The sequence below is a fragment of the Brachyistius frenatus genome, unplaced genomic scaffold (genome assembly GCF_029030835.1).
Source record: "Brachyistius frenatus isolate BFR_SWC_R1_liver_20210118 unplaced genomic scaffold, ASM2903083v1 Contig_9, whole genome shotgun sequence".
Taxonomy (NCBI): Eukaryota; Metazoa; Chordata; class Actinopteri; family Embiotocidae; genus Brachyistius; species Brachyistius frenatus.
In genome coordinates this window covers 1,211,100-1,236,361 of record NW_027210608.1, presented here as the reverse complement: position 1 = coordinate 1,236,361, position 25,262 = coordinate 1,211,100, and the positions used below count along the sequence as shown (strand labels likewise).

The 25,262-nt window shown below is 44.8% G+C and overlaps 2 protein-coding genes across 3 annotated transcripts in view; one reads left to right on the top strand and one right to left on the bottom strand.

The window, feature by feature from the left end:
• slc7a10a (solute carrier family 7 member 10a) overlaps positions 1–10,756 on the top strand; it is a 29,664-nt gene extending 18,908 nt beyond the window's left edge. The window contains exons 4-11 of the mRNA XM_069690288.1: positions 2,287–2,412; positions 4,985–5,138; positions 5,304–5,427; positions 5,838–5,941; positions 6,087–6,183; positions 6,315–6,464; positions 8,732–8,909; positions 9,002–10,756. Of these exons, the coding sequence (XP_069546389.1) occupies positions 2,287–2,412; positions 4,985–5,138; positions 5,304–5,427; positions 5,838–5,941; positions 6,087–6,183; positions 6,315–6,464; positions 8,732–8,909; positions 9,002–9,102 (1,034 nt within the window). The 3' untranslated portion in view covers positions 9,103–10,756. The remainder of the gene's footprint in view (positions 1–2,286; positions 2,413–4,984; positions 5,139–5,303; positions 5,428–5,837; positions 5,942–6,086; positions 6,184–6,314; positions 6,465–8,731; positions 8,910–9,001) is intronic.
• A 562-nt stretch (positions 10,757–11,318) lies between these two features.
• Positions 11,319–23,295, bottom strand: lrp3 (low density lipoprotein receptor-related protein 3). 2 transcript variants are annotated; one of them, XM_069690274.1, is made up of 7 exons: positions 23,041–23,295; positions 19,833–19,971; positions 19,542–19,747; positions 17,174–17,790; positions 16,471–16,943; positions 15,562–15,694; positions 11,319–15,472 (listed from the first exon to the last, which is right to left on the bottom strand). In XM_069690274.1, the coding sequence occupies exons 1-7, from the start codon at positions 23,117–23,119 to the stop codon at positions 14,657–14,659; spliced, it is 2,463 nt and encodes an 820-aa protein (XP_069546375.1). In that variant the 5' UTR covers positions 23,120–23,295; the 3' UTR covers positions 11,319–14,656. The 2 variants fall into 2 exon arrangements, with proteins under 2 accessions (XP_069546375.1, XP_069546376.1); XM_069690275.1 differs by having other exon boundaries at positions 19,833–19,968.
• Positions 23,296–25,262: the final 1,967 nt, after the last annotated feature.

The following is a 25,262-nucleotide window of genomic DNA, read 5'->3' as shown; positions in this document are numbered from 1 at the left end:
TTCCTGATCTCTACTCCTGATTTTAAGTTCCTCGCTATTCTGAGTGCACGAGAAACACAAGTAACTAATGAAGACTCGGACAACGGCCGATACCAAACTTACAACTATTTATGGATACAAACACCTTCAAGCCGCGTTCAGCTATTTTCAGTTGATTATATTTCTCCGAGAAGACAAAAGAAAATTGGCAGAATGTGTTAACGTCACTTTCACAGATTATACAGTCCCTTCAGCACCGCTGTGTGGCAAAGCTAAAAATAAAGCACACAACGTAAAAGAATAGTTTAAAAAAAAAAAGGACATTTTAAAGCAGTTGTTTGGATTTTCAGGTCAATGAAAGTTGAGACAGGCTATTGTCACCCATTCAACAATAGAAGAAAAAGAACCAAAAGGAAAAAGTAAAGGTTAGCCACAGTAGCACATAGAGAGAGGAGGAGACACATAATTTGATTATAATGTAGTTTGACGAAGAAATCAAAAGTCAACTTGACAAAACTTACTACTTATTTTCTGAGAGGAAAATAAGTGCTGGTAGTAATGCTATAATGATAACATTAGTATGGTGGCAATGAAATTAATGTGTTCAGTCATTTCTCTTCATTCAAATAGAAAAGGATTCAGACTGAACTGACAACACACAGATGTCAGATACACATCTGCAAACCAGTCAGTGTGAAGTATAGAGAGAGTCACCGCGTCGGTGACGACAGGATGTCGCTACGTCATAGAAACTTCTTTTGTGCACCTGCAAAGTTGTAATGTGAAACCAAAAGCAAGCGGATCGAACAGATACAGTGTAAAAAAAACATGCAGCTTGATTTGGACCTCGACTCAAATGTGTGGAGTCATTGTGTTTAAACTTAAAAAGTACAACCACACTAAAGTCTTGAAAATGTTTTCTCTCTGACTTTCTTCATCTGTGCAGTCAAACTCACCCCCACTACTACTATTATTTCTCTCTTGTAAACCTGCTCTGGAGTTTGAGGACGACTGGAGAACCACTTGCACTCGCTCGGTTTGGCTCACTGGGAACTGGGCCAGTCCTCGTTATAGTGGCATTCACAAACATGCAGAACTGAGGGTCAGCACCAAGGTCAACGGCTCAGGGAAGAGCAGGGGTCCGCACACGCACACACACACACACACACACACACACACACACACACACACACACACACACACACACACACACACACACACACACACAGACAGAGGGAAACTCTATGCAAGTAGGAAATGGGAAGTAGGAAGTGTCCAGTTTCAGACTGCTGTCTGTTTTGTTAGTAAAGTTGATGTTCTTACTTTTATGTGTGTTTGGTGACCAGAGAGCAGTGTGAGTGTGGAGTTAGTGACAAAACATACAGACCTTCAGCTTTAACATAAATACGTGTAGTCCATGGGGAGCGCCACAGGAAGGGTGTTTAACTGTGTAGTTACGATGCAAATGAGTTTTTAATGTAAAAAAACAAGCTGTCAATTTGAATATAGTATTTGTGTATGGGGATTAAATGTGGGCATAATTAGAACGTTAAAATTTAAAAGTGAAGTGAGCATAAATGATTACTAGACTGTGTTGAAAGTCGTCACCCTCATCGCTCTTTGTGTGCAGGATGATCGAGCTTTGATTCTGCTTTGATTTTAATACATTGCAACTTAATTTTTATTTAAAGGTATTACTTAAATTTAAAAAAAATACATTTATAGAGAGATTATTTAAATTTGCATTTGAATTATTTCTTGCATGTCCCTGTTTCTTTCCATTGACCTTTCTTCAGCCAAATAACGACAGTCTTATTGTGTTAGAACTGCTAGAATTCAGGATGTCAATATGTTGGACTGATACGATACCAGTGACATTTTTCTCTTCCTAATTAACGTTCTGTGAATCCCTCTGTAAATACACATCACTTTATATGACCAGACATTCATACACAAATACAAGCTGTCTGCTTTAAGAGGGGCCAAAATATGTGTTGAGCATCAGTCCCACCTGGCTGATATGGGTCTAATTAAAAAAGTCAGTGTTTAAACAATTCCACTGGATGAGAGACTTTAAGACCACACTTAGAGCCGACTAACTCTTGAACTCAAACTTTATCTTTGTTCAACCCAGAAAATAGTTTCAATGTGCTGAAACCTGGAGATTAAAGATCTCAACTGGTTAATAACAAACTTTACTCCAACTTTGACTTGATGTTTTAAATACAACAAACCCAGGTGGTCAATTTGGGGTTTATTTCATAACTGTGAATTTATATCCTCTGTGTGTGGTGTTTGTGTACGCAGTGTTCCTAACCTGGGTGAACTGCTCCAGCGTGCGCTGGGCGACGAGGATCCAGGATGTTTTCACTGTCGGAAAGCTCCTCGCTCTAGTACTCATCATAGTGGTCGGACTCGTCCAAATCTGTAGAGGTAAACACGCACACACACACACACACACGCACGCACGCACGCAGAAAGATGAAGTAAATAGATTTATTCATCTGTAATTTAAATCAGAAAAAGTGTTTTCATTGTCATTGGTGCACTGTTGAAGAAACAAACACTGAAAGATCAAGATTATTAAATATATATACAGTGGTGTGAAAAAGTGTTTGCCCCCTTCCTGATTTCTTATTTTTTTGCATGTCTGTCACTTAAATGTTTCAGATCATCAAACAAATTTAAATATTAGTCAAAGATAACACATAAACACAAAATGCAGTTTTTAAATGAAGGTTTTTATTATTAAGGGAGAAAAAAAATCCAAACCCACATGGCCCTGTGGGAAAAAGTGTTTGCCCCCTAAACCTAATAACTGGTTGGGCCACCCTTAGCAGCAACAACCGCAATCAAGCGTTTGCGATAACTTGCAATGAGTCTTTTCCAGCTGTGGAGGAATGTTGGCCGACTCATCTTTACAGAGTTGTTGTAATTCAGCCACATTGGAGGGTTTTCCAGCACGAACCGCCTTTTTAAGGTCACGCCACAGCATCTCAATAGGATTCAGGTCAGGACTTTGACTAGGCCACTCCAAAGTCTTCATTTTGTTTTTCTTCAGCCATGCAGAGGTGGACTTGCTGGTGTGTTTTGGATCATTGTCCTGCTGCAGAACCCAAGTTGGCTTCAGCTTGAGGTCACGAACAGACAGCCGGACGTTCTCCTTCAGGATGTTTTGGTAGACAGTAGAATTCATGGTTCCATTTATCACAGCAAGTCTTCCAGGTCCTGAAGCAGCAAAACAGCCCCAGACCATCACACTACCACCACCATATTTTACTGTTGGTATGATGTTCTTTTTCTGAAATGCGGTGTTACTTTTACGCCAGAAGTAACGGGACACACACCTTCCAAAAAGTTCAACTTTTGTCTCGTCAGTCCACAGAGTATTTTCCCAAAAGTCTTGGGGATTATCAAGATGTTTTCTGGCAAAAATGAGACGAGCCTTAATGTCCTTTTTGCTCAGCGGTGGTTTTGGTCTTGGAACTCTGCCATGCAGCCATTTCTGCCGAGTCTCTTTCTTATGGTGGAGTCATGAACACTGACCTTAACTGAGGCAAGTGAGGCCTGCAGTTCTTTGGATGTTGTTGTGGGGTCTTTTGTGACCTCTCGGATGAGTCGTCGCTGCTCTCTTGGTGTAATTTTGGTCGGCCGGCCGCTCCTGGGAAGGTTCACCACTGTTCCATGTTGTCTCCATTTGTGGATAATGGTTCTCACTGTGGTTCTCTGGAGTCCCAAAGCTTTAGAAATGGCTTTATAACCTTTTCCATACTGATAGATCTCAATTACTTTCTTTCTCATTTTTTCCTGAATTTCTTTGGATCTCAGCATGATGTCTATCTTTTGAGGATCTTTTGGTCCACTTCACTTTGTCAGGCAGGTCCTATTGAAGTGATTTCTGGATTGAGAACAGGTGTGGCAGTAATCAGGCCTGGGTGTGGCTAGAGAAATTGAACTCAGGTGTGATAAACCACAGTTAAGTTGTGTTTTAACAGGAGGGGGCAAACACCTTATCACACAGGGCCATGTGGGTTTGGATTTGTTTTTCTCCCTTAATAATAAAAACCTTCATTTAAAAACTGCATTTTGTGTTTACTTGTGTTATCTTTGACTAATATTTAAATGTGTTTGATGATCTGAAACATTTAAGTGTGACAGACATGCAAAAAAATTGGAAATCAGGAAGGGGGCAAACACTTTTTACGCCACTGTATATCCAAATATCTATATATACAAAACCAAACCAAATGGAATTGATAACGTTTTAAATATGTATACTAAAAATATTCAGAGAGAAAAGATTGTAAACTGATAGCGAGAGCCATAAATATATTGCTTTGCATTCTGTTACAGTGTTGAGTATGTTGACATTGGACACGGGTGACCTCTGGTGCACATGAGTAGACATAACATGAGCAGTTTAACGGTCCCGTAGTTTATAGATTTCCACTACTATATTTGCAGTCATGATATCCTTAAGGGGAGTTTGTGTCATCACGAACTTACATCAGTCCAAACATCACAGCTGCTTTAACACAAGCAGTGTGCACCGAGCGTTATGACACTTGCACAGGATTCATCTCGCACCCACACCTCCTTTATAACCAGAACAACAATGGAAAAACTTAATTCATACAGTGTGGGACCTTTAAGAAAGGGAGCATAATAATTCTTCAGGTAGGAATTATCTAAACAAATGAGACAGTACCTGAATGAAGTGACCAGATTTTAATCATTAAATGGAAATGAAAAAAGTAATTTCCTATTTTTGTCATTAGTTCAGAGCTTGTTGTGAAGCTGTGAGGATGAAAATGAAGCAGCCTTTTGGACCACTCACACTTCCTTAACCTGTTAAGACTTTTGCTTTTAAAAACTGTTAAATCTCAGTATTTTCAGAGACATTGATTTGGTGGGACAGTAAAGCCATTAAACTGTGTGTTGTATTATTCTATAGTATGACCAGACATTAGCCAACCATCCCTGCCTTTCTGTCCTCTGTCGGCAGGTCACTACGACGCCCTGCGGCCAAGCACGGCCTTTGAGTTCAGTGAGGACCCCTCCGTGGGACAGATAGCTCTGGCCTTCCTACAGGCCTCCTTCGCCTACAGCGGCTGGAATTTCCTCAACTACGTCACAGAGGAGGTCGTGGAGCCGCGCAAGTACGACAAGCACAAAAACAGATCAGATTTCACACCTCTACAGTTTTTCATAAAAGCTAATACACAGATCACAACTGTTGATACTCAGGTTTTTTTGCATGCAGAAACACTATTTTTTAAAGCACCAACAATTAAATTGTATATCATTATTTGTCTCATCACAAGGAACCTGCCTCGAGCCATCTACGTTTCCATCCCACTGGTGACGCTGGTCTACACGATGACCAACATCGCCTACTTCTCCTCCATGACTCCAGAGGAGCTGCTGGCCTCTAACGCTGTGGCAGTGGTGAGCATCTCTCCAGCTCACGTTTCATATGGGAACTTTTATCAGTTAATATACAGCTAAACATCACTTCGAGTAATCCGGAAACAATTACTGTCTGAGACTATAAGTCTTCTGAAACTGAGAGCCCAAGTATGAGACGGACCTCAAATAACAAACTAATAATCGGTCAATAAGTTGTGACTACTTTCCTCTGTGAGTTAAACTAATCCAATAAAAAGATGAGGGGAAAAAAACACTTTTAATTTCATACACACATGTACTGTATGTGCAGTCTCTGAGGCGTGTTTAAAAAAAAGGAAATTTAATCGTTCAATTAGCACATTACTGTTGGTGTCTGACTCAATCAATCATGATGCCATACATTCAGCAAAAGTCATTAATCTGATCCATCTTTTTTTGTGCCATTTCAGACTTTTGGAGAGAAGCTGCTGGGCATGTTTTCCTGGGTGATGCCCATCTCCGTAGCTCTGTCCACGTTTGGAGGAATTAATGGCTATTTGTTCACCTCCTCCAGGTACACAAACACTTTCCCTTAAACTACCTGTGAACAGGGATTTTAACATCCTTTTATCACTGAAAATTAAAATAAAAAATGTCTCACTGTGTTCCTAAGATGTAGAGATAAACCTGAGCTCACACATATATATGCGTGTCTGTAGATTGTGTTTCTCGGGGGCCAGAGAGGGTCACCTGCCTTATCTCCTGGCTATGATCCATTTAAAGAACTGCACACCTATCCCCGCCCTGCTGGTCTGTGTAAGTACCGCTCTGACAGTTTTTTGTTTAAACTGCGCAGTGGCCGCGGTGCTGAATATGGTGAAAATTCTCATGTTTTAATTTTTGTTTAACGTGTTCTTAATGTGTGAACCTGCCTTTGTGTCCGACAGTGCTTCGCCACAATAGTCATCCTGTGTATTGGAGAGACACACAACCTGATCAACTATGTGTCCTTTATCAACTACCTGTCCTACGGCGTGACCATCGCCGGCCTCCTCTACCTCCGCAAGAAGAGACCCAACCTGGCCAGACCTATCAAGGTACAGCAAATATATGAACTCCCGCTATCTTATAACACGGCCTCGTGGAACGCATAAGATGGTATTTAACCATCAGGCAGGTGAAAGCTCTCTGCAGGTTCCTTTAAATGAAACCAATCCAGTGGCCCTGCACCAAAGCTCCAACTGTACTGTGGAAACCAAACGGTGCAAAATAACAGCAGAACACACTGAAGAACAGAATTCAAATGTGAAAACAATGTAAGAGAGAGATTTTAAAACTGTGCACATTAGCTCACAATCAACAACAATGCAGCTCTTTGGTCAGCTACTGTTGTTTTAAATGTGCTGTATCTATAAAACTGACTTCAATATAATGCAAAAATAAGAAAATCTGAAATGTTCAAACAGTACCGTACAATATTTCAGACACAGGACTATAGGGACCATTATGGATCATTTGTTGCTCTGATAACTACAAGTGATGGTTAAAATTACACTGGATATCATTAAAGTATATAATTGAATAATGTTAATCTTACCTTCACATGAGTAAACCTAATTACCTGACTAAAAGGTAAAGAGCAACTTGAAGCTGTTAAATTTGTTCTAATAGCCAGCAAAAAGTAGCACTTTTAACTCAACTTAAAAGCAGGGGAGGAAATAAAAGTACAATTCTGCCCCCTCTACTATCTGTGTTTGCATTTCATACAGCGCTAACATCTGTTTCGGTAGCATTTGTAGGAGCCCAAACCAGGTCATGTTGCTGCTCGTTTATTTTAAATGTCTCCAAAAGCAGCTCCAATTAAGCAAATCATTTCAATATGTGACCAAGAGGAAACTCAACACACATGACCCTGGATAAACTGGAGCTGGAGAATGCTACATCAGATATTTGAATAACATTGCAGATAATAAAACACTTTTTCTCCACTCAACTGGCAGCAAAGGAGGTGCAAGAGGCCTAAAAACAGACCATAATACAGGAGGGGTGGAGTAGACTGTACAATTAATAAACAAATCAGATCAACTATAAATTGATAAATGAAGACAATAAACAGTGTAGGGCTAGACTGCCCTGTCCAGGAGGCTGTTGTAAAGTTATGAGTTCAGAGAAAGAAAAGAAGTCACAAAACACACCGGCTAAACCGGTTAATGAATCAATGTGGAACCAAATCCAAGTTGTTCTGCAGCACTCAAATTCACCTGCACACACTAAACTAAGGTGATTCACATCACACTAAACACACACACGCACGCACACACACACACACACACACACACACACACACACACACACACACACACACACACACACACACACACACACACACACACACACACACACACACACACACAAGTTGGCTACTCTAGCAGTTAGCCTCCTTATCAGCAGGAAGCCTCGCCAGAAAGATATAAAATAAGTGATCTGATAAAGTCACACTAAAATCTAACAGGCCGCAGCAAACAGTGGCTGGCTCCTCTAAGTGCATCTTTGATTAAAAACTAAAAGAAATTAATATAATGAATATGCAAATGAGCAATTGAATATACAAAAATAAATGTTACAACTGGAACACCGTTTTGTCCCCAGTAGGAGACATGCAGGCGACTGGAGTCTTGTTTCTTGGCTGATGTGCTGAAGCATTCACTCCATGTTTTAGTCCCTCACCAAACATGGTGAATCCAACAAGTCATACATTTATATTATTAACTCATTTCTATTTCAATGCTTTAAGCTAAAAGGCATATTTCATGTTCATTGGTTTTTAAACATATTTATGGCAAAGCCAACCTCCTCAGCTGCTCTCCTCAGGCTTGTCTCCGTGCAGGAAGAAGTACTCAGGAGAACTTCCTGCTCCTTTTGAAAGACTCCCTGCCTGGATCCTGATACGAGACTTCCCGTTACCTTAGCAGCTCATCACATCATACTGCGATACCAAACTTTAGCTCAGCCGCAACCATGGAGCCTGAGAGCTGCCAACAGGATCATTTCTGCACCATCAAATTGCCAGATGTGACCAGCAGTTCATCATTTAAAGTTGTCTTGTACATGGATAATAATTTGGTGCCCCCTGATGCCGTAAATATGAATTACAAGATGTATCTATTGTTTTTAATACATTGTTTTGATTTGTCAAAGCAATAAAAAACACATACTTCTTTATACTTAAAATTACATATTATCATAGCCATATTTCTGGATTAGTGTACTGTATTCAGAAACACCTTTACAAATGAAAATAATAATATTCCTCTTTACAGGAGCAAAGGTTTGGGTAAAAAACGTGCGTGATTGTTGTGTGCAGGTGAGCATGTTGGTCCCCATCAGCTACCTGATCTTCTGGGCCGTGCTGCTGGGCTTCAGTCTGTACTCGGAGCCCGTGGTGTGTGGCCTGGGGATGGTCATCATGCTGACCGGAGTCCCTGTCTACTTTGTGGGCGTTCATTGGAAGGACAAACCCAAATGGATCTACAGGCTCGTTGGTGAGTTGGCCGCCGACACAGCACTTTTATTTCTGTATGTTAGTACTGAGTCCCTTTGATTTTGAGTCCTCCTGATGTCCTTTGCGTTGCAGAAAAAGTCACATACGTGGGCCAGAAGGTGTGTTACGTGGTGTTTCCTCAGGAAGACAGCTCAGAGACTGAACCCCTCACTGCCTCCAAAGCCACAGACTGAGCAGTGAACGTCATCCAGGAATTCCCTTTCTACATCCACACCTGTACTTCCAGTTTCGGTTACGGTTTTTCACATTGTTCGGTCAGTGAATCGTGAAGAGATGGCTTCATGCATGCTGTACTCTTGCACAGGTGCTGCCTTGAACGGAGGTGGGATGGAGCCCCAGTGTAAAAGAAGTGAAGGGTTATACTTAAGGCATTAGCATGTTGAGGCATGTGTTTGTGTCTGTTGGTTTGGTAGTGCTGTCTATCCAGCGTCCTCACCGATATGCAAAGCTCTTCCTCTCATCTTCCCCCTTCTTCTAACTCAAGGAACCTCCATCTGCCATCCTCTGGTTCACTCCCAGGACTACTTCTTCTTTTGTGACTTTAACTAAATCCTCGTGCTAATGTGCCTTATGAAACGTGTGTGTCTGTGTAGTGCGTTGGTTTTGTGCGGGTATTTTGAAAGTGTAATAACTTTTATGTATGCAAGCAATTTCTGCACTTAGCAATACTTCTCTATTACTGCTGCTACCTTCAGCTCCTGTTTCACTAATTACTCACTCGCTGTTGTGGACGAGTAATTTGGTCTCTGCCTGATGTCTTTCTTTTTGTTCTTTCTTTTCACTACTCTTTCCTGAGATACTGTAGGTGCCTGCATGTTATTGTTTGAAAAATTCTCGACGCCACTCATCTTTCCCAGAAATATTTACAGCACAAGAGAGACAGGAGGATGGTGGGGAAAAGAAATTGTCTCTCGAGTTCGGCACTTCAATACTCGTTGCTTTAGAAACGTTCTCCACTCTGGGAATGCCACTGTGAACTCTCTCAAGGTGCTTGACCAGCCAAGACAGTTGTTAGATTGCCGATTTCTCACTTGTTGCTTTGATACAGTTACTTACCGTTAATGTGTTGTTGGATAACGTGAGCAGAATCCACAGTGGCAGATACACGGACGGCTGGCAGCGGATGTTTACGCCTGCTCCCACTTCCCCAAAGACACCCTGTCGCTGCGATGGTCCCAGGCCCACTGACTTCATGTAGATCAGCTAATATACCTGACGTTGAATTGATTTGATCCACTGTGACCTTAAGGACTTCCTGTGGTCATATTGACTCAACATATTGACTTACTACAGCCCAATTTAAATATTCTGCTACCTTCAAATTATTATTGCCTCCTTCAGTGCAATTGCAATACAATTAGCCTCACAAAGTATACTAATCATTTGTTGTGGCCCGGGATACATCGTTGTTGACATGTTGTATTTGGGTAATCTCCTCGTAGCACCTGTTTATAAGCTGTTTATGTTGTACATACAACAGAAGATTTGGGCCGTGGGCCTTTTAAAAAAAAAAAAAAATGGGATGTTAACCAGCAGGTTGGGACATGTGTTGAACATCATCCTCCTTTTCTTGACCTACTCCACAAAATGTCTGTCCTGCCATGTCCAGGTGCCGTTAGCTCTTTGATCTGTAAATACTGTGTAAAGAAAATGAACTGTTAGAAACGCGCCAGGGACATCTTCTACAAAGAGCACATTCCTCAGACATGTTGTCGTACATTTACATACTGTAAAATTGATGGGTGTACCTCTGTGTTTTGTAAAAGCGCGTGAACGTGTAAAATAATAACAATGTAATGCTCATTAAATATAGATACTTCTAAGAAATGTCGTTGTCTTTGCGGATGTCGCTGAGGGAGGTTTTTTCTCTGCGGTTTCATCTTGCTCGCCTGATGCCACCAACGCGTTGTTTTTACTGAATGCCGGCAGCGTGAAGAAGTGCTCGGCGTTTGTTCTGCGCTCAACCTCCAGCGAGTTCACCCAGAGTTGCCTTCGTCACTGTCACCAGCCGTCCAATCACAGTGAAGGAGGGGCGGGACAAACGTGGTTAACCACCAACACTGGTCGCTGATTGGTCTGTGCAAGCACTAATACGAGCCTGGTCACCTGAGCCAGGGAAACTAAAGCTGCAGCAACAGTCGCCGCAGCCGAGCGCTCATCTAGCGCCACCATCAGGTTGAAATGGTCACTTAAGTGCTAATTAACAAATATTAGCATGCTAACAGGCTAACTAAAAATGACAAGGAGTTACCACTGCAATTGTGAGCATGTCAGCATGATTTAGCACAAAGGTGACAATGCTACAAAATTAACATAAACTGCTATTATTATGTTGGCAGTGGTACGTGCAGTAATATTAGTTTGATTATACAATGACAAAAAATTCAGAATTTGAATGGATGCTTTAAGTTTATTCATTGCAGGCACAGGAAAACAATGACTAATAAGCAGAAGGCTGTACAGGGTTTCATCTGCAAACCTCACAATGTCATGGCGGCATTTCTCTTTCAGCACAAAATATACAAATATAGTTCTCAAAATGGCAGAAATGCTTTTATACAAATACGTGTCGACTTCGGCCTTTGACTGTCGTTATCGTACGACCTGGTTCAGTAGGATTTCACTTTCCAATGCCTGCAAATCCAGTGTTTACCTGTGTGCTGACCGATAGAAAATTACAGCTATTACTCAGTGATTGTAGCATATCAGAAAGGGTTTGATTATGAAGCCAAAAATGTAGAGAACGGGGAAAAATAGACACTCTTTTGGCTGCAGTCTGAAAAACATCAAAGCATTCAATGTCACAGAGGCATTGCAGATTATGATTTAAAGACGCTTGTAAATACGGTGGAATAAAGTTACTGAAAATGACATTTCCTCTTCCCTGACTCCCTGCCATAATAATCCCAGAGACAAGATTCCTGACGCAGTAGTGCACTGTGACTCCGGAGCAGTCTAATCACGTATCAAAGGTGTCCAAACAAACAGGCAGCATCTTCAAACTGTCCCGGATCATTACAACAGCGAGGACAAACCATTAAGGCATTTATAACACACGTCTGCACATCACGAAGGGAGGAAGGACATGCTTTCTGCAGATGTGGAATTGTTTTTTTCAGACAGCAGCTAAACTATTTCACTCAAAGTCAAATGAGAACAGACGGGCTTTAAACAGCGAGGTACAGAGAGAAAAGACCAAAACCAGAAATAAATAAACTGATTACTTCGTATTTCAAAGAAAGAAGTAGGAACTGTTGGGAGGGAGTATGGAGACATCTCTAATGGCACGTAACATGTAGCAGCCGTTTATGACATAACTTCTATAAGAAGGAAGCACGCGAGCGTGGCATGGCACATTCAGCTCACTGAAAAATAAAGCAGCGGGAGAGACGATGTATTTATCACAGGAACTTGACAATCAACCCACATTTGGTCGTTTCTTATACTCTCCATCACCCACATGTTCTCCACCTGGTCCTTTTAGTGTCAATATCCTGCAACAAAAAAATTACACAAATTCACTGATTTCCAGAAAAAAAGTAAACTGGTACATTCTTCAAAAGTCCAACAGTGATTAGCAAAAGGTTCCCCGAGTCAGACCTCAGGCAGACAAGCTTTACCGAAAGCATCCGAGACACAGGCGATCAGTCCAAGGTTCGTCAAGGCAGAGAGAGAAATATAAAGTAGAAGGTCTCCATTGAAGACTGAAAAATAGAGGTCTTTGCTTTAACGTCATGTCATAGAAAACTCCACAGCATAGATATGAATTTCCACCAGCAGTCCAGACAGTGACCAGTCAGCAGTACCGCCAGGTTGAACCGGACTCAATGTTCTGAATGGAAACCAGAGCAGACGCAGACACAGGCGTTCAAGTGGGAGGACGTCCTCGAGAGGACAGCGTGGGTTTGATATGAGGAGGGTGAGAGGCCATATTCTTCGTCTCTTTATCTCAGTTTTCATCTAAATTTGGCTTTTTAAAACTGAGGATACATCAAGTCGAAAATGCTGAAGTGAAAACACACTAGACACAACGACCAAAAACCAAAGAAAAAAAATCTTTGTTGAAACTGAAGGCGAACATGCTGAATCGATACTGACAGAGGTTTGACATCGCATCAACTACTGCATGATTCAGTGACATTGCACGAGTGTTAGCGGAATAGTTCCACACTTTGGGGAAATACGGTCATTTATTATTAAATATAATGCTACGGCTAGCACCCAGTTAGCTTAGCTTAGCACAAAGACTAAACACAGCTCACTACCTTGAGACCGAGCCACACTAGCTGTCTTTGTGCTAAGCTAACAGCTGCTGGCTGCTGGGAGCAGCCTTCGTATATAGATAGTGTGTATTCTCATCTAACTGTCCACGGCAAAGAACCTAAGCATTAGTTCCCAAAATGTTAAACCTTTGTTTTAAAAGGGTTTAAACTTATATTTAATGGATAATTCTGGTAATATTATATATTTTTGTTATTGTCAACAAATCATAAAAAGACCATAATCAGCCAGAGCTGTCTTTGTTCTACTGTTGTCCAAAAACTGTTAAAAACACATGACTGAACCACAGTGATATGTTCTTTCATTACCACAAACATGGACACTATAGTTTTCTATTTTGACTCAATCTCATGTACTCCTGCTGCAACAAATACTTCGTGCACAACGTATATTAATACGTGGCTGATTCGAGGCTTTGTCAAAAACAAGTGAACTGCTGCCTCTTGTTGAGTGATGTTTCCTGGTCCACCTTGTTTTAACAGGCTGGTGAAGTCAAACAGTATTGACACATGGACACACACATCTGGTTTGGGCCTTTTTCACGTGATCTGTTATCCAAAATATTAAATATCGCCGACCTTATCCCTTAAAGGAGCAGTGTGTAGGATTTAGTGGCATCTAGTGGTGAGGTTGCAAATTACAACCAACCTATTCTCGCCTTCAAAGTGTGAAGAAGAATCTGTGCAAACGGCCCTCTTTGGACTCAGTGTTTGGTTTGTCCCTTCTGGGCTACTGTAGAAACATGGCGGAGCATCTGAGGAAGAGGACCTGCTCCCTATTTAGATATGGAGGGCTCATTTTAATTCTTAGTCTCAAGCAATTATTCTTAGTATTATACATTTCTGCCAATAGATCACCTTAAATCCTACACACTGAACCTTTAATGTGGCAGAGTCACAAAAAAATGTAAAAAAAAAAATAACAACATTCATTGCAACTTATACAATAAAGTAGGAAAAAGACAAAGTAGAGGATCATTAATCGGATCAATTCGTATGTGATTACAATAGGCTTTTATGGCTCACAGTATATAGCGGTGCATAATGGCTCTGGGTAACGACACAAAGGCTGTTTCGGCGCTGCAGGTGCATGCTGCCGTCATTGTTTTGGTGCTGGGGGCCAAAAGTGAGTTGAATTTTCTGGCTTGTGATAAGTTTATGTCGAAACAGGTTAATCAGGGGTGTCTGTTTGAGCTAAATTCCCGCATGAGATTTCCAACACAGCCCACAGGAACTACCAACGCTGGTTTTATTCATCTTCGGAAAAGACTGCATGTGCATTCAAAGTTTTGAACGGTACTGTGTGTGCCTCCTCCATGTACCTCTGAATCTGGTGGAGACGCTTTTCAAGGACACTTTATCAGAGCAGATATTGCAGATGCCGGCTCACGACATTGAGCCGAGTATCTTCCGACACTTTTCAGCACGGCGTATCCCTCCCTGAATCTCATCCCTCGTCACTGAGGTTCCTGCTGAGCCTGCTCTTCGCCTCACTCTCCCTCTCATCCCTGCTTCTTATTTCCCTGCTCGGCACGTCCACGGTGAAGTGGCTGTCACAAGACAGGAGCCCGGTGGGCGAAGGGACCTCTGAACCCTGTGGGTGAGGTTGGCTTGATGGTGTCCGGGAGCTGCTGGGAAGCATTGGGGGCGAGATGGGGGATAATGGCCCCAAGGGGGAGTAACGTCTCAAGGAAACGCCTTTCAGGTTCACTGCAAGCTCCAGAACTAATTTTCTAGAAGCCCGGCGGTGGCACGGGGGCACAGAGGCTTCCTGGCGGGTGAGAGGAAGTCCACTGTGGGCCGAAGGGTCACCCGGGGTGGGAGGCCCCGACTGTGCGGCCCTGCTGCTCTCCCTGCTGACAGGTGACAGTTCCTCTGGACTGTCCACCGACTGAAAAGAGAGAGGTGACGCGGGGCTCTCTGGCGTGAAGGACTGCAGGTCCATCGTTGCCGAGCAGCAGGAGCCCGGCAACCCGTCCACATCCACGTCATCCCTGAGCCCCGCCTCTGACGAGGCTCCCCTCTGGGGCCCCTGTGCCCCCACAGTCCGGTAGCTGTGGAGCCCCAGTGTGATCTGTGTGGGCCCGGGGGGATCCAGCAGAGGGGCGTGGCCTCTGGCTCTGTGGAGCAGGCGACTCCACAGATGCCCGAGACGCCGTCGAGAGGACGAGGATGAGGAGGAGGAGGAGGAGGTTGAGCGGCGAGTGGAGTGACGTCTGATCTGTCTGCGCATCGCCAGCCGCAGGTTCTGCAGCACAGAGGCCTGGATGAGGAGACACAGAGAAACAACAAAGTCTGTTTCTATCTCACTGCAGAGTTCCCAGAATGCATCACTGTGTGCGAATGTGTTACCTGGGTGGGGTTGTATACTGGGAAATCATCCACCGGAGGGATGAGACCCTGCGCTATCAACTGACCATAGGACGGGGGAGCCTCTCTCTGAACAAAGTCGGCCTCCATGCGAGTCATCTGAGTCTCAAAAGCTCTGCAAAGAGGTGAGAAAGGGACAAAGAGGGACAGTGGACAGACAGAAGAACAGAAGACGCATAAAAAATAATGAGGAAAACAATTACAAAATATAAACTCTGCAGAGTTTTGTGACATCTGCCAACAGCAGCAACACGCAACAACAGAATGTGTCACAATCAAGCGGCAACCAGTGACGTCACCCGTTGGTTTGTGAACGTTATGAAGCCTCCAGTTCAGGTTTTGTCCGGAGTCATCTTGCTATTTCGGAGCGGTTTGGAGGCAGAAGTGACCATATTTGGGCGAGATGTGGGGGAGCGAGCGGTGGATCTGACTGATCTGATTGGAAACCCCACGATAATGCGTCCCGCCCACCGATAACCTGACTGCACCACAGGCCTGTCAATCAAATAGACACGCCCCCCCCCCCCCCCAAAACACATCTTTTCGATGCATATTTTCTAATTAATGATAGACAGACTATCAGATGGACTGCCAGAAAACTAATAAGAAGGAGAAACTTTAGATAACAACAGTGAGATAACTTGCTGACAAATTTAATTGACTTTGTTGAATTTTGAATGGCAGACTATGGGAGCCGGAGGTTTTTTGGAGACAACTTCTAGTGGCTCTCGGTGGTATTGCAGCTTAAGGCACTTCCGCATCGGCCTAATTTTTCAGACCCGGAAGCTCCGTCCATTTTTATATAGTCAGTGGTCACAATGTGTCTTTGGACCCACAACAAGGGGACCTGACCTTGCACACAGACAGAATGAGGGGTTGTTGCGTCCCCACCTGTACTCTCTGCTCCTGAGCGAGTGGAGTTTGAGGGCACAGCCGAGGGCGATGACCAGCAGCAGGCTGCAGACCAGGCTGCCGATCAGCGCAGCCGTGATCACTTTCCTGGGCACCGCTGCCAGGCAGTCCCTCTCATCGCTGCCGTCCAAGCAGTCCTCCTGGCCGTCGCAGCGCCACGTCTCGAAGATGCACAGGTTGGTCCCGCAGTGGAAGTTCCCCGGTTGGCAGTCGTAGCAGTTCTTCTCGTCCGACCCGTCCGGGCACCTCTTCTGGTTGTTGCAGCGCTCCGAGGCCGGGTAACACACTCCGGTGCCGCCCTCGCAGGGGAACTCTCCGTCCGGGCACATCGGGCAGGCCTCCTCGTCACGGCCGGACGGGCAGTGCCAGTAGCCGTCGCAGCGTTGGCGTTCGGAGTAGCAGCCCTGGTCGCTGCCGCAGGGACGCTCGCAAGGAAAACAGTAACCTTTGACCTGGGAAGTAGGAGGAGAAATATGTCAATGTCTGGACGTCGAAGGACGACACGTACTCTGCTTGATTGACTTTGTTCTCTTCAGCAACAGATCAGTTTCGTGTCTATCAACAAGATGATGGACAGGTGGAAAAAGAAAAACGAAGATTGAAACACAGACTGGAAGAGGTATGAAACACTTGAAGCAGATGGTGTCGACGGGATGGATGAAAGTTCCCCCGGCTGCACTACCTGGTATGTGGCGTTGAAGCCGTGTCCGGGGCTGTGCGGCTGGGCCACGTACAGCACACTCATCTGCCCTCGGCTCGACTCCAGCAGCGCCGGCCGCCTGTTGTTGTGATACGACAACACCTGTAAGAGATGCTCGGCGCGTTGCAGCAGCCCGTCGTAGACGTGCAGCGAGTCTCCGGGTCCCAGCTGCAGGTCCAGCTGCAGCACGATGGGCTTGGGGTCCTGAGTGTCCAGCGACCAGGAGCACCTCAGCTCGGTCGCTGCGCTCCGGTTGGCGTGGAAAAAGTCCGGGGAGGCGAAGGAGCCGTAGAAGTTCCCCAGACGTTTGCCGCAGGTGGTGTCGGGGCAGCCTCGTTCGTCGGTGCCGTCGGGGCAGTCCCGGGCCCCGTTGCAGCGCAGGGCGGCGGGGAGACAGCGGGTGGACTGGCCCTCGGTGCACGGCAGGGAGCCGAAGGGGCAGAGGCCGTGCTGGGCTTCGGTGGGAGGGGGGGAGCAGCTGCGCTCGTCCGTGGCATCGCCGCATTCATCCTGACCGTTACACATCCAGGAGCGAGGAAGACACTTCCCGTTCCCACACAGGAACTCATCGGACTGACAGCTGCTCTGACCCAGGTGACCTGCAGAGAGCAGACGTTCAGAATCTACAGTTTCTAACGTAAAACAAACTCGCAGCACGTTTGGCTTTCACCCGAGAGATACAACAGAACACATTATTATTGAACCAATGGAGTTTTCTAACATCTTTTCGGACATTGTAGATGGGGCACTGGGGCGTCGTTTGGCTCAGCTGCAGGAGGGTCTGATTGGGGGAGTGGTTGAGGGAACGGTGCCTGGAAGAGGCTTAATTAGCTGCAGTGAATCATTGATTGTCTCTCTCCACATGAAAGCCCCTCGGAGGTCACCGGACGTCTCTCCCTCCTGGGACGCTGAGCAGCAGGCCGGCTGCAGACAGGACGCGTGGCGTGGGCTCGAATGCCCGGCAGGAGAGCACAAGAGATCCAAGATATTGTTTTGTGTTGAATAAACACGTTTGAAAACCGTACTTTGGATGGTTGTTGTGCGTTTGGCCGAAAGAACCCACGGTGACGGCAAGATGACTTTAGTAGACTTTAACGGACGCATCGTACTGGTACCTGATCAGGAACTTGAAAAGGAGTATTCAGCACATTATCACAGTAATGTTTGTGGCGAGGCAAAGATGCAAAAATTCATGCAAAGATTTTTGCCTGCCGCATAAACAAACTGAAAAGGCAACAGTATCACATTTTAAATCAGCAGTCCTTAAAACACAAAGCAGAAACAAAACATAATTTTGAGTCCTAATTCTGACCATCAGATTAATCTACATCCAATGTTCACACTTGTTTTTGCTCTCTTTAAACCAAAATCAACTTTTGGGGAAAATATCGTCATTTTTTGGAGCTAATTGTTGCACCGTTTTCAAGAGCTAGTTGCAACTGTTTCTGGCTGCCGTTCAGTGCTGGATATGCAGCTTGTAGCAGGTTTGACTGAGCTTTTTTTCATGAAGGAAACAGTGAGCTGAAAGATGCTGAAAAGCTCCAAACACATGAGTGTTACTGCAGACTGGAGTCACAACTCTTTAAGTTTGTCTCAATACATTCACCAAGCAACTGAACACCTGTGTAATCGACCACTTATAAAAATTGTGATTTGCCCCAACTGCCCAAAACACAAACGTACACTCGTGGGCACATATACACACATTTAGGATTTTTTTTTTTAAATGTTTTATAATATCAATGCAAGTTATGACAAATGACAGACAGCGAGATCATTAAGACAAACAAATCAGCATTTCCCAGCATGCACATGACGTCTGAGAATGAAGCAAACAAATTAAAAAGTGATTGGTGGAAGACTTTGCCTATTTATTTTTAATAAAATAGACAATAAGGTGGGAGGGTGATATATATGAAAATATATACAAACATTAGTAATGTTGTTGACAGGTTCCTTATCGGAGAAGAGAAACGGTCTGTTCTTAAGAGGGCCCTCGTCAAAATTCAAACATTGGCTTCTCATAGTTTCTGGGTCCCCGTGCGCTGCACCTGTTGTGCCATTAATAAGTTCACGAGTGAGTGTAATCGAATAAAATATTTTAAATATAAATTCTGCTTTTATATTTTCAGTTTTTGCTGTCAAGAGAGGTGATAATTATTCTTCGTGTTTACTCTTGAGTTTGTAGTGGGTGGTACTGGACTGCATTACAAGGTGAAAGGTGTTCATTATATTTTGTCCCCCTCATGTACGTCTTCGGGCTGGACAAAATAATATGAACACCTTTCAGTTAAGCTCAGGACTGGGTGTAAGATAACAGCATCCTGATATCCTCCTCTGTCCGGCTCACCTCTGATGTAGGAGAGGCGGAAACCCTGGGCTTGTCCAGAGCTGTTGGCCTGAGAGTGGAAGTAGAGCCAAACACGCCCCCTGGTGGAGATGTAGGGATGAGGCAGCACAGAGCCACACAGCCTGGATTCCCCACTCCATGAAGGGGTCAGCAGGAGCCAGTCTCCCAAACATCTCCCTGACTCCGCCACGTCAAAGTTACGGAAACTGGAGCACAGGATGGATCAGTTTAGACGCTTCCTCTACAAAACAAAATCTCATGTGCATGTGGTGTTTGTGTGAGGGAGTCTACCTGATGGTAATAACCTCTCCTTGACCTCCCTGGATGTGCCAGCTGCAGTTGACCCCGGGCGGATAGTTTAAAGGCCAGGCCGGGCTGTAGATCACACCCCTCCGCTCTGTGTGGACCTCCACCTGCTCGCCGCAGCCTGCTGCCACGGACAGAAGCAGACGGAGGCATCAGTGAGATCAGTCCTTTTACAGATCAATACAACGAACGCGGACACTTAACAGACGCTCGGGCTTTAATCTATTCCAGGATGTTGCCACATGGCTAAAAAACTGAATTATACCGGATCTCTGAAAAACACTGAAACAATGCAGTGACAAGAAGGATGACCTCAGGGCCTCTGGGTGGGGGAGCTGACGTGGAGGCAGAAACAGAAGCAGCAGTCACACTGGCAGCCACGGCAACAGCATCTCCTGCTGCCATCACCACCACTGCTCCAGGGAGCAACGCCCAGCGTGAGGCGGCCGGGAGGAGCAGCAGGAGTGAGACGGAGAGCGGCCAGCGAATCCTGTTGTTTTTGTTTCGAGGTCACAGTTTGAAAGGAGGAGAGTGCGTTATTCCCGGCATCCTTCAACCGCCACATGAATGTAACATCGATTTCCTTTATGTGCCGAGAAAAAGAAGATGGAGCGACTTGATTCGGTGTTTAAATCATCTCATTACAGCGGGAGTGAAACGCATCGAGAAGAAGTCGTCATACAAACGTCTCCAATAGCGGAGACAACATTAATCCAACTGTTCAGCAATGATTAATCATCACGGACACACAGCAGGGAGTCTGCTCACTTCTGCTGTGTGTGTGTGTGTGTGTGTGTGTGTGTGTGTGTGTGTGTGTGTGTGTGTGTGTGTGTGTGTGTGTGTGTGTGTGTGTGTGTGTGTGTCAGGCTTTTCTTAATGAATCAGTGAAGTCAGCAGAGTGAAATGGGGGGGGGGTCATTTAAAGCTCAGTGATTGATATCGACTACCCGGACATGATGTCCAGCACACACAAAAACACACACACACACACACACACACACACACACGCATGCGCGCGCACACACACACACACACACACACACACACACACACACACACACACACACACACACACACACACACACACACACACACACACACACACACACACACACACACAACTAAGCAGCCTGGAAAGTAGAGCTGCACAATGTTGCTGTTTCCTGCAATGATTGTGAGACTTTGATCACATCACTGAAAGTCCATTTTGTAAGATCATTATTAAATTACAACGACCATATTTTTGTATTTTGTTCCCTTTTTCTTCAAACTTAAAAGTCAACTTTTCGCCAAAATATCCTGCTGGGAAAGGAAGATGAACTCTTCAGGATATTCTGAACGGTGTCCACTGATTTTTTTTGTTTCGTCTTCATGTTCCTGTGAAGCATCAGACGCTAAATGAGCTTCATATTGTATTACTTTAAGCTTCTATATTTTGTTTTTGCCAAACCAGATTTTCAAATCTGTTGAACTTTGGGCTACTTTGCTGCTGACCTGTCAAAATGCTTCAAATCAGATCACAGCGCAGGTTACTCAAGGAGCAGATTTTTGTTCAACTGTGCATAAAAACAAGCACGATACAACTCTGCTCTCTGGATTTTGGGACGTTAGAGTTGAAGCTCGGCTGCCGACGAGATCCTCAAAATAGTCTTTTAGTTGGAGCAACACGGGACAGAAATACAGGAAGATTACTATTCAGAACATGTGCACACAATTACAACATGTATTTCAGATTGATGATGATGGTGGAAAAACAAAAGAACAACCACCGATAACAATGTCAAATTCTCTTTTACAAGGAGAGGTGCTGCGTTCAAAAAGTAAAGCACTTAAAGGAGCTCATTATGTAGAAAAATATGCCATTATAATATTCCACGTTTCGATGTGTAAATAGTATTTTACTTTTAAACTACTTTAAATGCACCACTGGTAGTTTAGTCTTTCACTCTGGTGCTTACAAACCTCGATGGCAGGTCGTCCAACGAGCTCCGGACACACTCACCGTGTGTTTTATAACGTGCAATATCAACCGTGTCACTCGCTGACAAATGTTGTGCAGTAAAAAGTACAACGGAAATGTCGTCCAGTAGAAGCAGAAAAAGTGACATGAACTTAAAAAAAAAAAAAAAACCTCCACAACCTGTTAAATTGTACGTCAACACTGTGAAAGCACCTGGATGATTTGCACCTGTGACGGCGGTGAAGAGGACGTGTGAGAGGAACAGATGGATTCAGGGTGTGTTGCAGCAGTGTTTCATCTGTAATCCTGTGAAGCGGCATCCCTGTGATGAACAGCTTCCTCAGCTGTAAAACTATACAGCTGTGGAGCGGTGTGTGTGTGTGTGTGTGTGTGTGTGTGTGTGTGTGTGTGTGTGTGTGTGTGTGTGTGTGTGTGTGTGTGTGTCTTTGATCCTACCTGTACTTTGTGTGAAACACGGTGTCAGGTCAAACAAGTACTGACACGCGCTCGGGAGAGTGTATATGAACGCTGTGAACACACACACACACTTCTTAAATCCTCAAAGAGTGTGTGTAGCCTATGCAGGTCTGATAATGCCGGGAGAGGAGAGGAGAGGAGGGGAGGGGGGAGGAGAGGAGAGGAAGGGGGAGGGCAGAGGAGGATTGACTGTCTGCAGAGAAAGCAGTGATGTAATGCTGATAGCAGCATCACATTTGTGAAAGAGCATCCATGTTTCCACACTAACCCTGATCGTTTACCCACCACAGATCGATACCGCGGCGGGTTCCTGCCCACCGATCACCGGTCCTCTCCTGTCCTGTCACAACAATGAGGACAGGTCGTCGCCATCTGTCACATCCCTTCATCACAGGGACACAGGAGACGGAACAACCTCCACTACGGTTCAGGTGGGAACACCGGGTTCTCACAGGGGAGCTGTGCTCTGACAGGCGGTGATGTCATCATATCAGAGGCTTTGTAAATTAAAGGACCTCCGATGGTGTTAAAAGAGGCAAACAGGAACCGAGAAGAGCAAAATCTGCTCATTGAATTCTTATCTTTGTGTGTGTGTGTGTGTGTGTGTGTGTGTGTGTGTGTGTGTGTGTGTGTGTGTGTGTGTGTGTGTGTGTGTGTGCATAATTTACATCACTTGCATGCCACCGTGTGTTCAGGAGGATTTAGAAACAGATCCCAGTTTAAGCATTAACGCCAGTGTGTGCATTGTTGTCTCACCTGCACAGAGCAGAGCAGAGCGGAACCACAGCAGCCCGAGCGGCAGCAGCAGCAGCAGCGGCGGCTCCGTCGGTCCCATGCTCCGGCGGGGACCTCGGCTATTATCTCGGACGCGACTTCCGCTGTTTGTTCGACATCTGCGACGACCGGCGAAGCTGCGGCATTTGTTTTCAGCTCGGACACACCGCGCACACACGCAGGTCCTCTCTGGGAAAAAGCATTGTGTCCTTTGAAGAGGCAGCCGAGACACCACGGTCAAGCCAGCTGCAGTTAAACACGCGATTTCCGGCGAATGCCTTCAAAATAAGAGTCAAATTTAATCAACATTAAGGCACAGCTTTTTGTGCAACACCAAACAGTTCAAATGAAGGCTTCATTTCAGAGCATACTTGTTGGAAACCAACAAGCAATGGGTCCCGATACACTCCTTATAAATAATTAAACATCAAGTATCTGACATTGCTGTATCAGCATTGTGGATGTACACTGAAAAAGAAGTGTTAGAAATCAGATACAATAATCTCCAGAATTACATTTATTTCAGCAGCTAAAACCATTAGTGTACTAAATGTGTGTGTGTGGGGAGAGGGGGGGCAGAGAGCTAATGGGAAAGTATACAACAACACAAAAGGTGTAGGCTTTAATTTTTATTTTATTTTTTTCATATTACATAATTTTATTGGATTGTATACAAAATAATATAAAGCGATAAATAAGAATTAATTACCAATGACAGACCAAAAGCTACCACAGTGTGTGTACCTGTGTGTGTCTAAAAGTACATTTTCTCAGTTTTGTATGATTTGTAGCTTTAGGTCATAAACCAATTGCGCAATTGTGATGTAAGATGTGCTTTTCTAACAGATTTCAGACACTGCGTGCTGCTCGTCTTATTTTGAAGACAAAACCTTTTAATTTCCGCTCTAATTGTGGCTCATTCCGTGTCCGGGATAGCGCATCAAAAAGGGAAAAAAAGTGCTCCACATTATTCTTTCCTTACAGGTCGCCTCTCCTCCTCCATCGACCAGAAACTTTAGACACCAGCCTGAAGTACAGATTCAAGTCAAAATGCCACCATAGGTTCATTTGCTTCATCATTTCTTCCTCCAGTGCCTCCATTGTCGTCGGACGGATTCTTGGATCGGGAGGCCGTGTCGCTGCCGCCCCCGTGTGGTCAGTTGGCTGTACTGCAAATCTCTTTTAGAAAGTAAATACAGTATGCAGTCATTACATAAGATTTCAGATTCTTCATGTGAGCCACAGGGCATGTTTTTAAAGAAGGACATTCATGTGCTTTCCCATCCCCTTCGCTTTCCTCTTTCACCCCCCCGCCCTCCCCCGTCTCCCAATCAAGTTCTCATCTGGACCTTCTGCTGTATTTGACCAGATCCTTCTGTCCTCCTTCAGGACCTCGGTGTCTCAGGCTCTGCTCTCTCCCTGTTCTCATCCTACCTCAACGACCTCACCCACCGGGTAACTTGGAGAGGATCTGTGTCTGAACCTTGTCCTCTCACTACTGGTGTCCCTCAAGGCTCCGTCCTGGGTCCCCTCCTCTTCTCTCTGTACACCAACTCTCTCGGCTCTGTCATTCACTCACATGTCTTTTCCTACCTCTGCTATGCTGATGACACCCAACTGATCCTCTCTTTTCCCCGATCTGAAACACAGGTAGCAGCAACTCTCTCTTACTGCAACGGCACAACATCAGGAGAATACGTCCTCTTCTCACTCAGAAGGAGGTGCAGGTTCTGGTCCAGGTTCTGGTCCAGGTTCTGGTCATCTCACATCTGGACTACTGTAACTCCCTCCTGGCAGGTCTACCTGTTTGCACCATCCGACCTCTGCAGCTCATCCAGAATGCAGCAGCTCGACTGGTCTTTAACCTCCTAAATTCACTCACGCTCCTCCTCCTCTTCTTCCTCTTCCTCCTCCTCCTCCTCCTCCTCCTCCTCCTCCTCCTCCTCCGCTCCCTTCACTGGTTACCAGTAGCCGCCCACATCCGTTTCCAAACATTGGTACTTGCGTACCGTGCTGTGAACAGATCAGGTCCAGTCTACATCCAGGACATGGTCCAACCCTACACCCCAGCCCGTTCACTCCGCTCTGTTTCCACCAATCAGCTTGTTGCTCCTCACTGAGATAAACTCTCTACAAAATCACGACTGTTTGCTGTCCTGTCTCCTAAATGGTGAATGAGCTCCCCACCGACATCAGGACAGCAG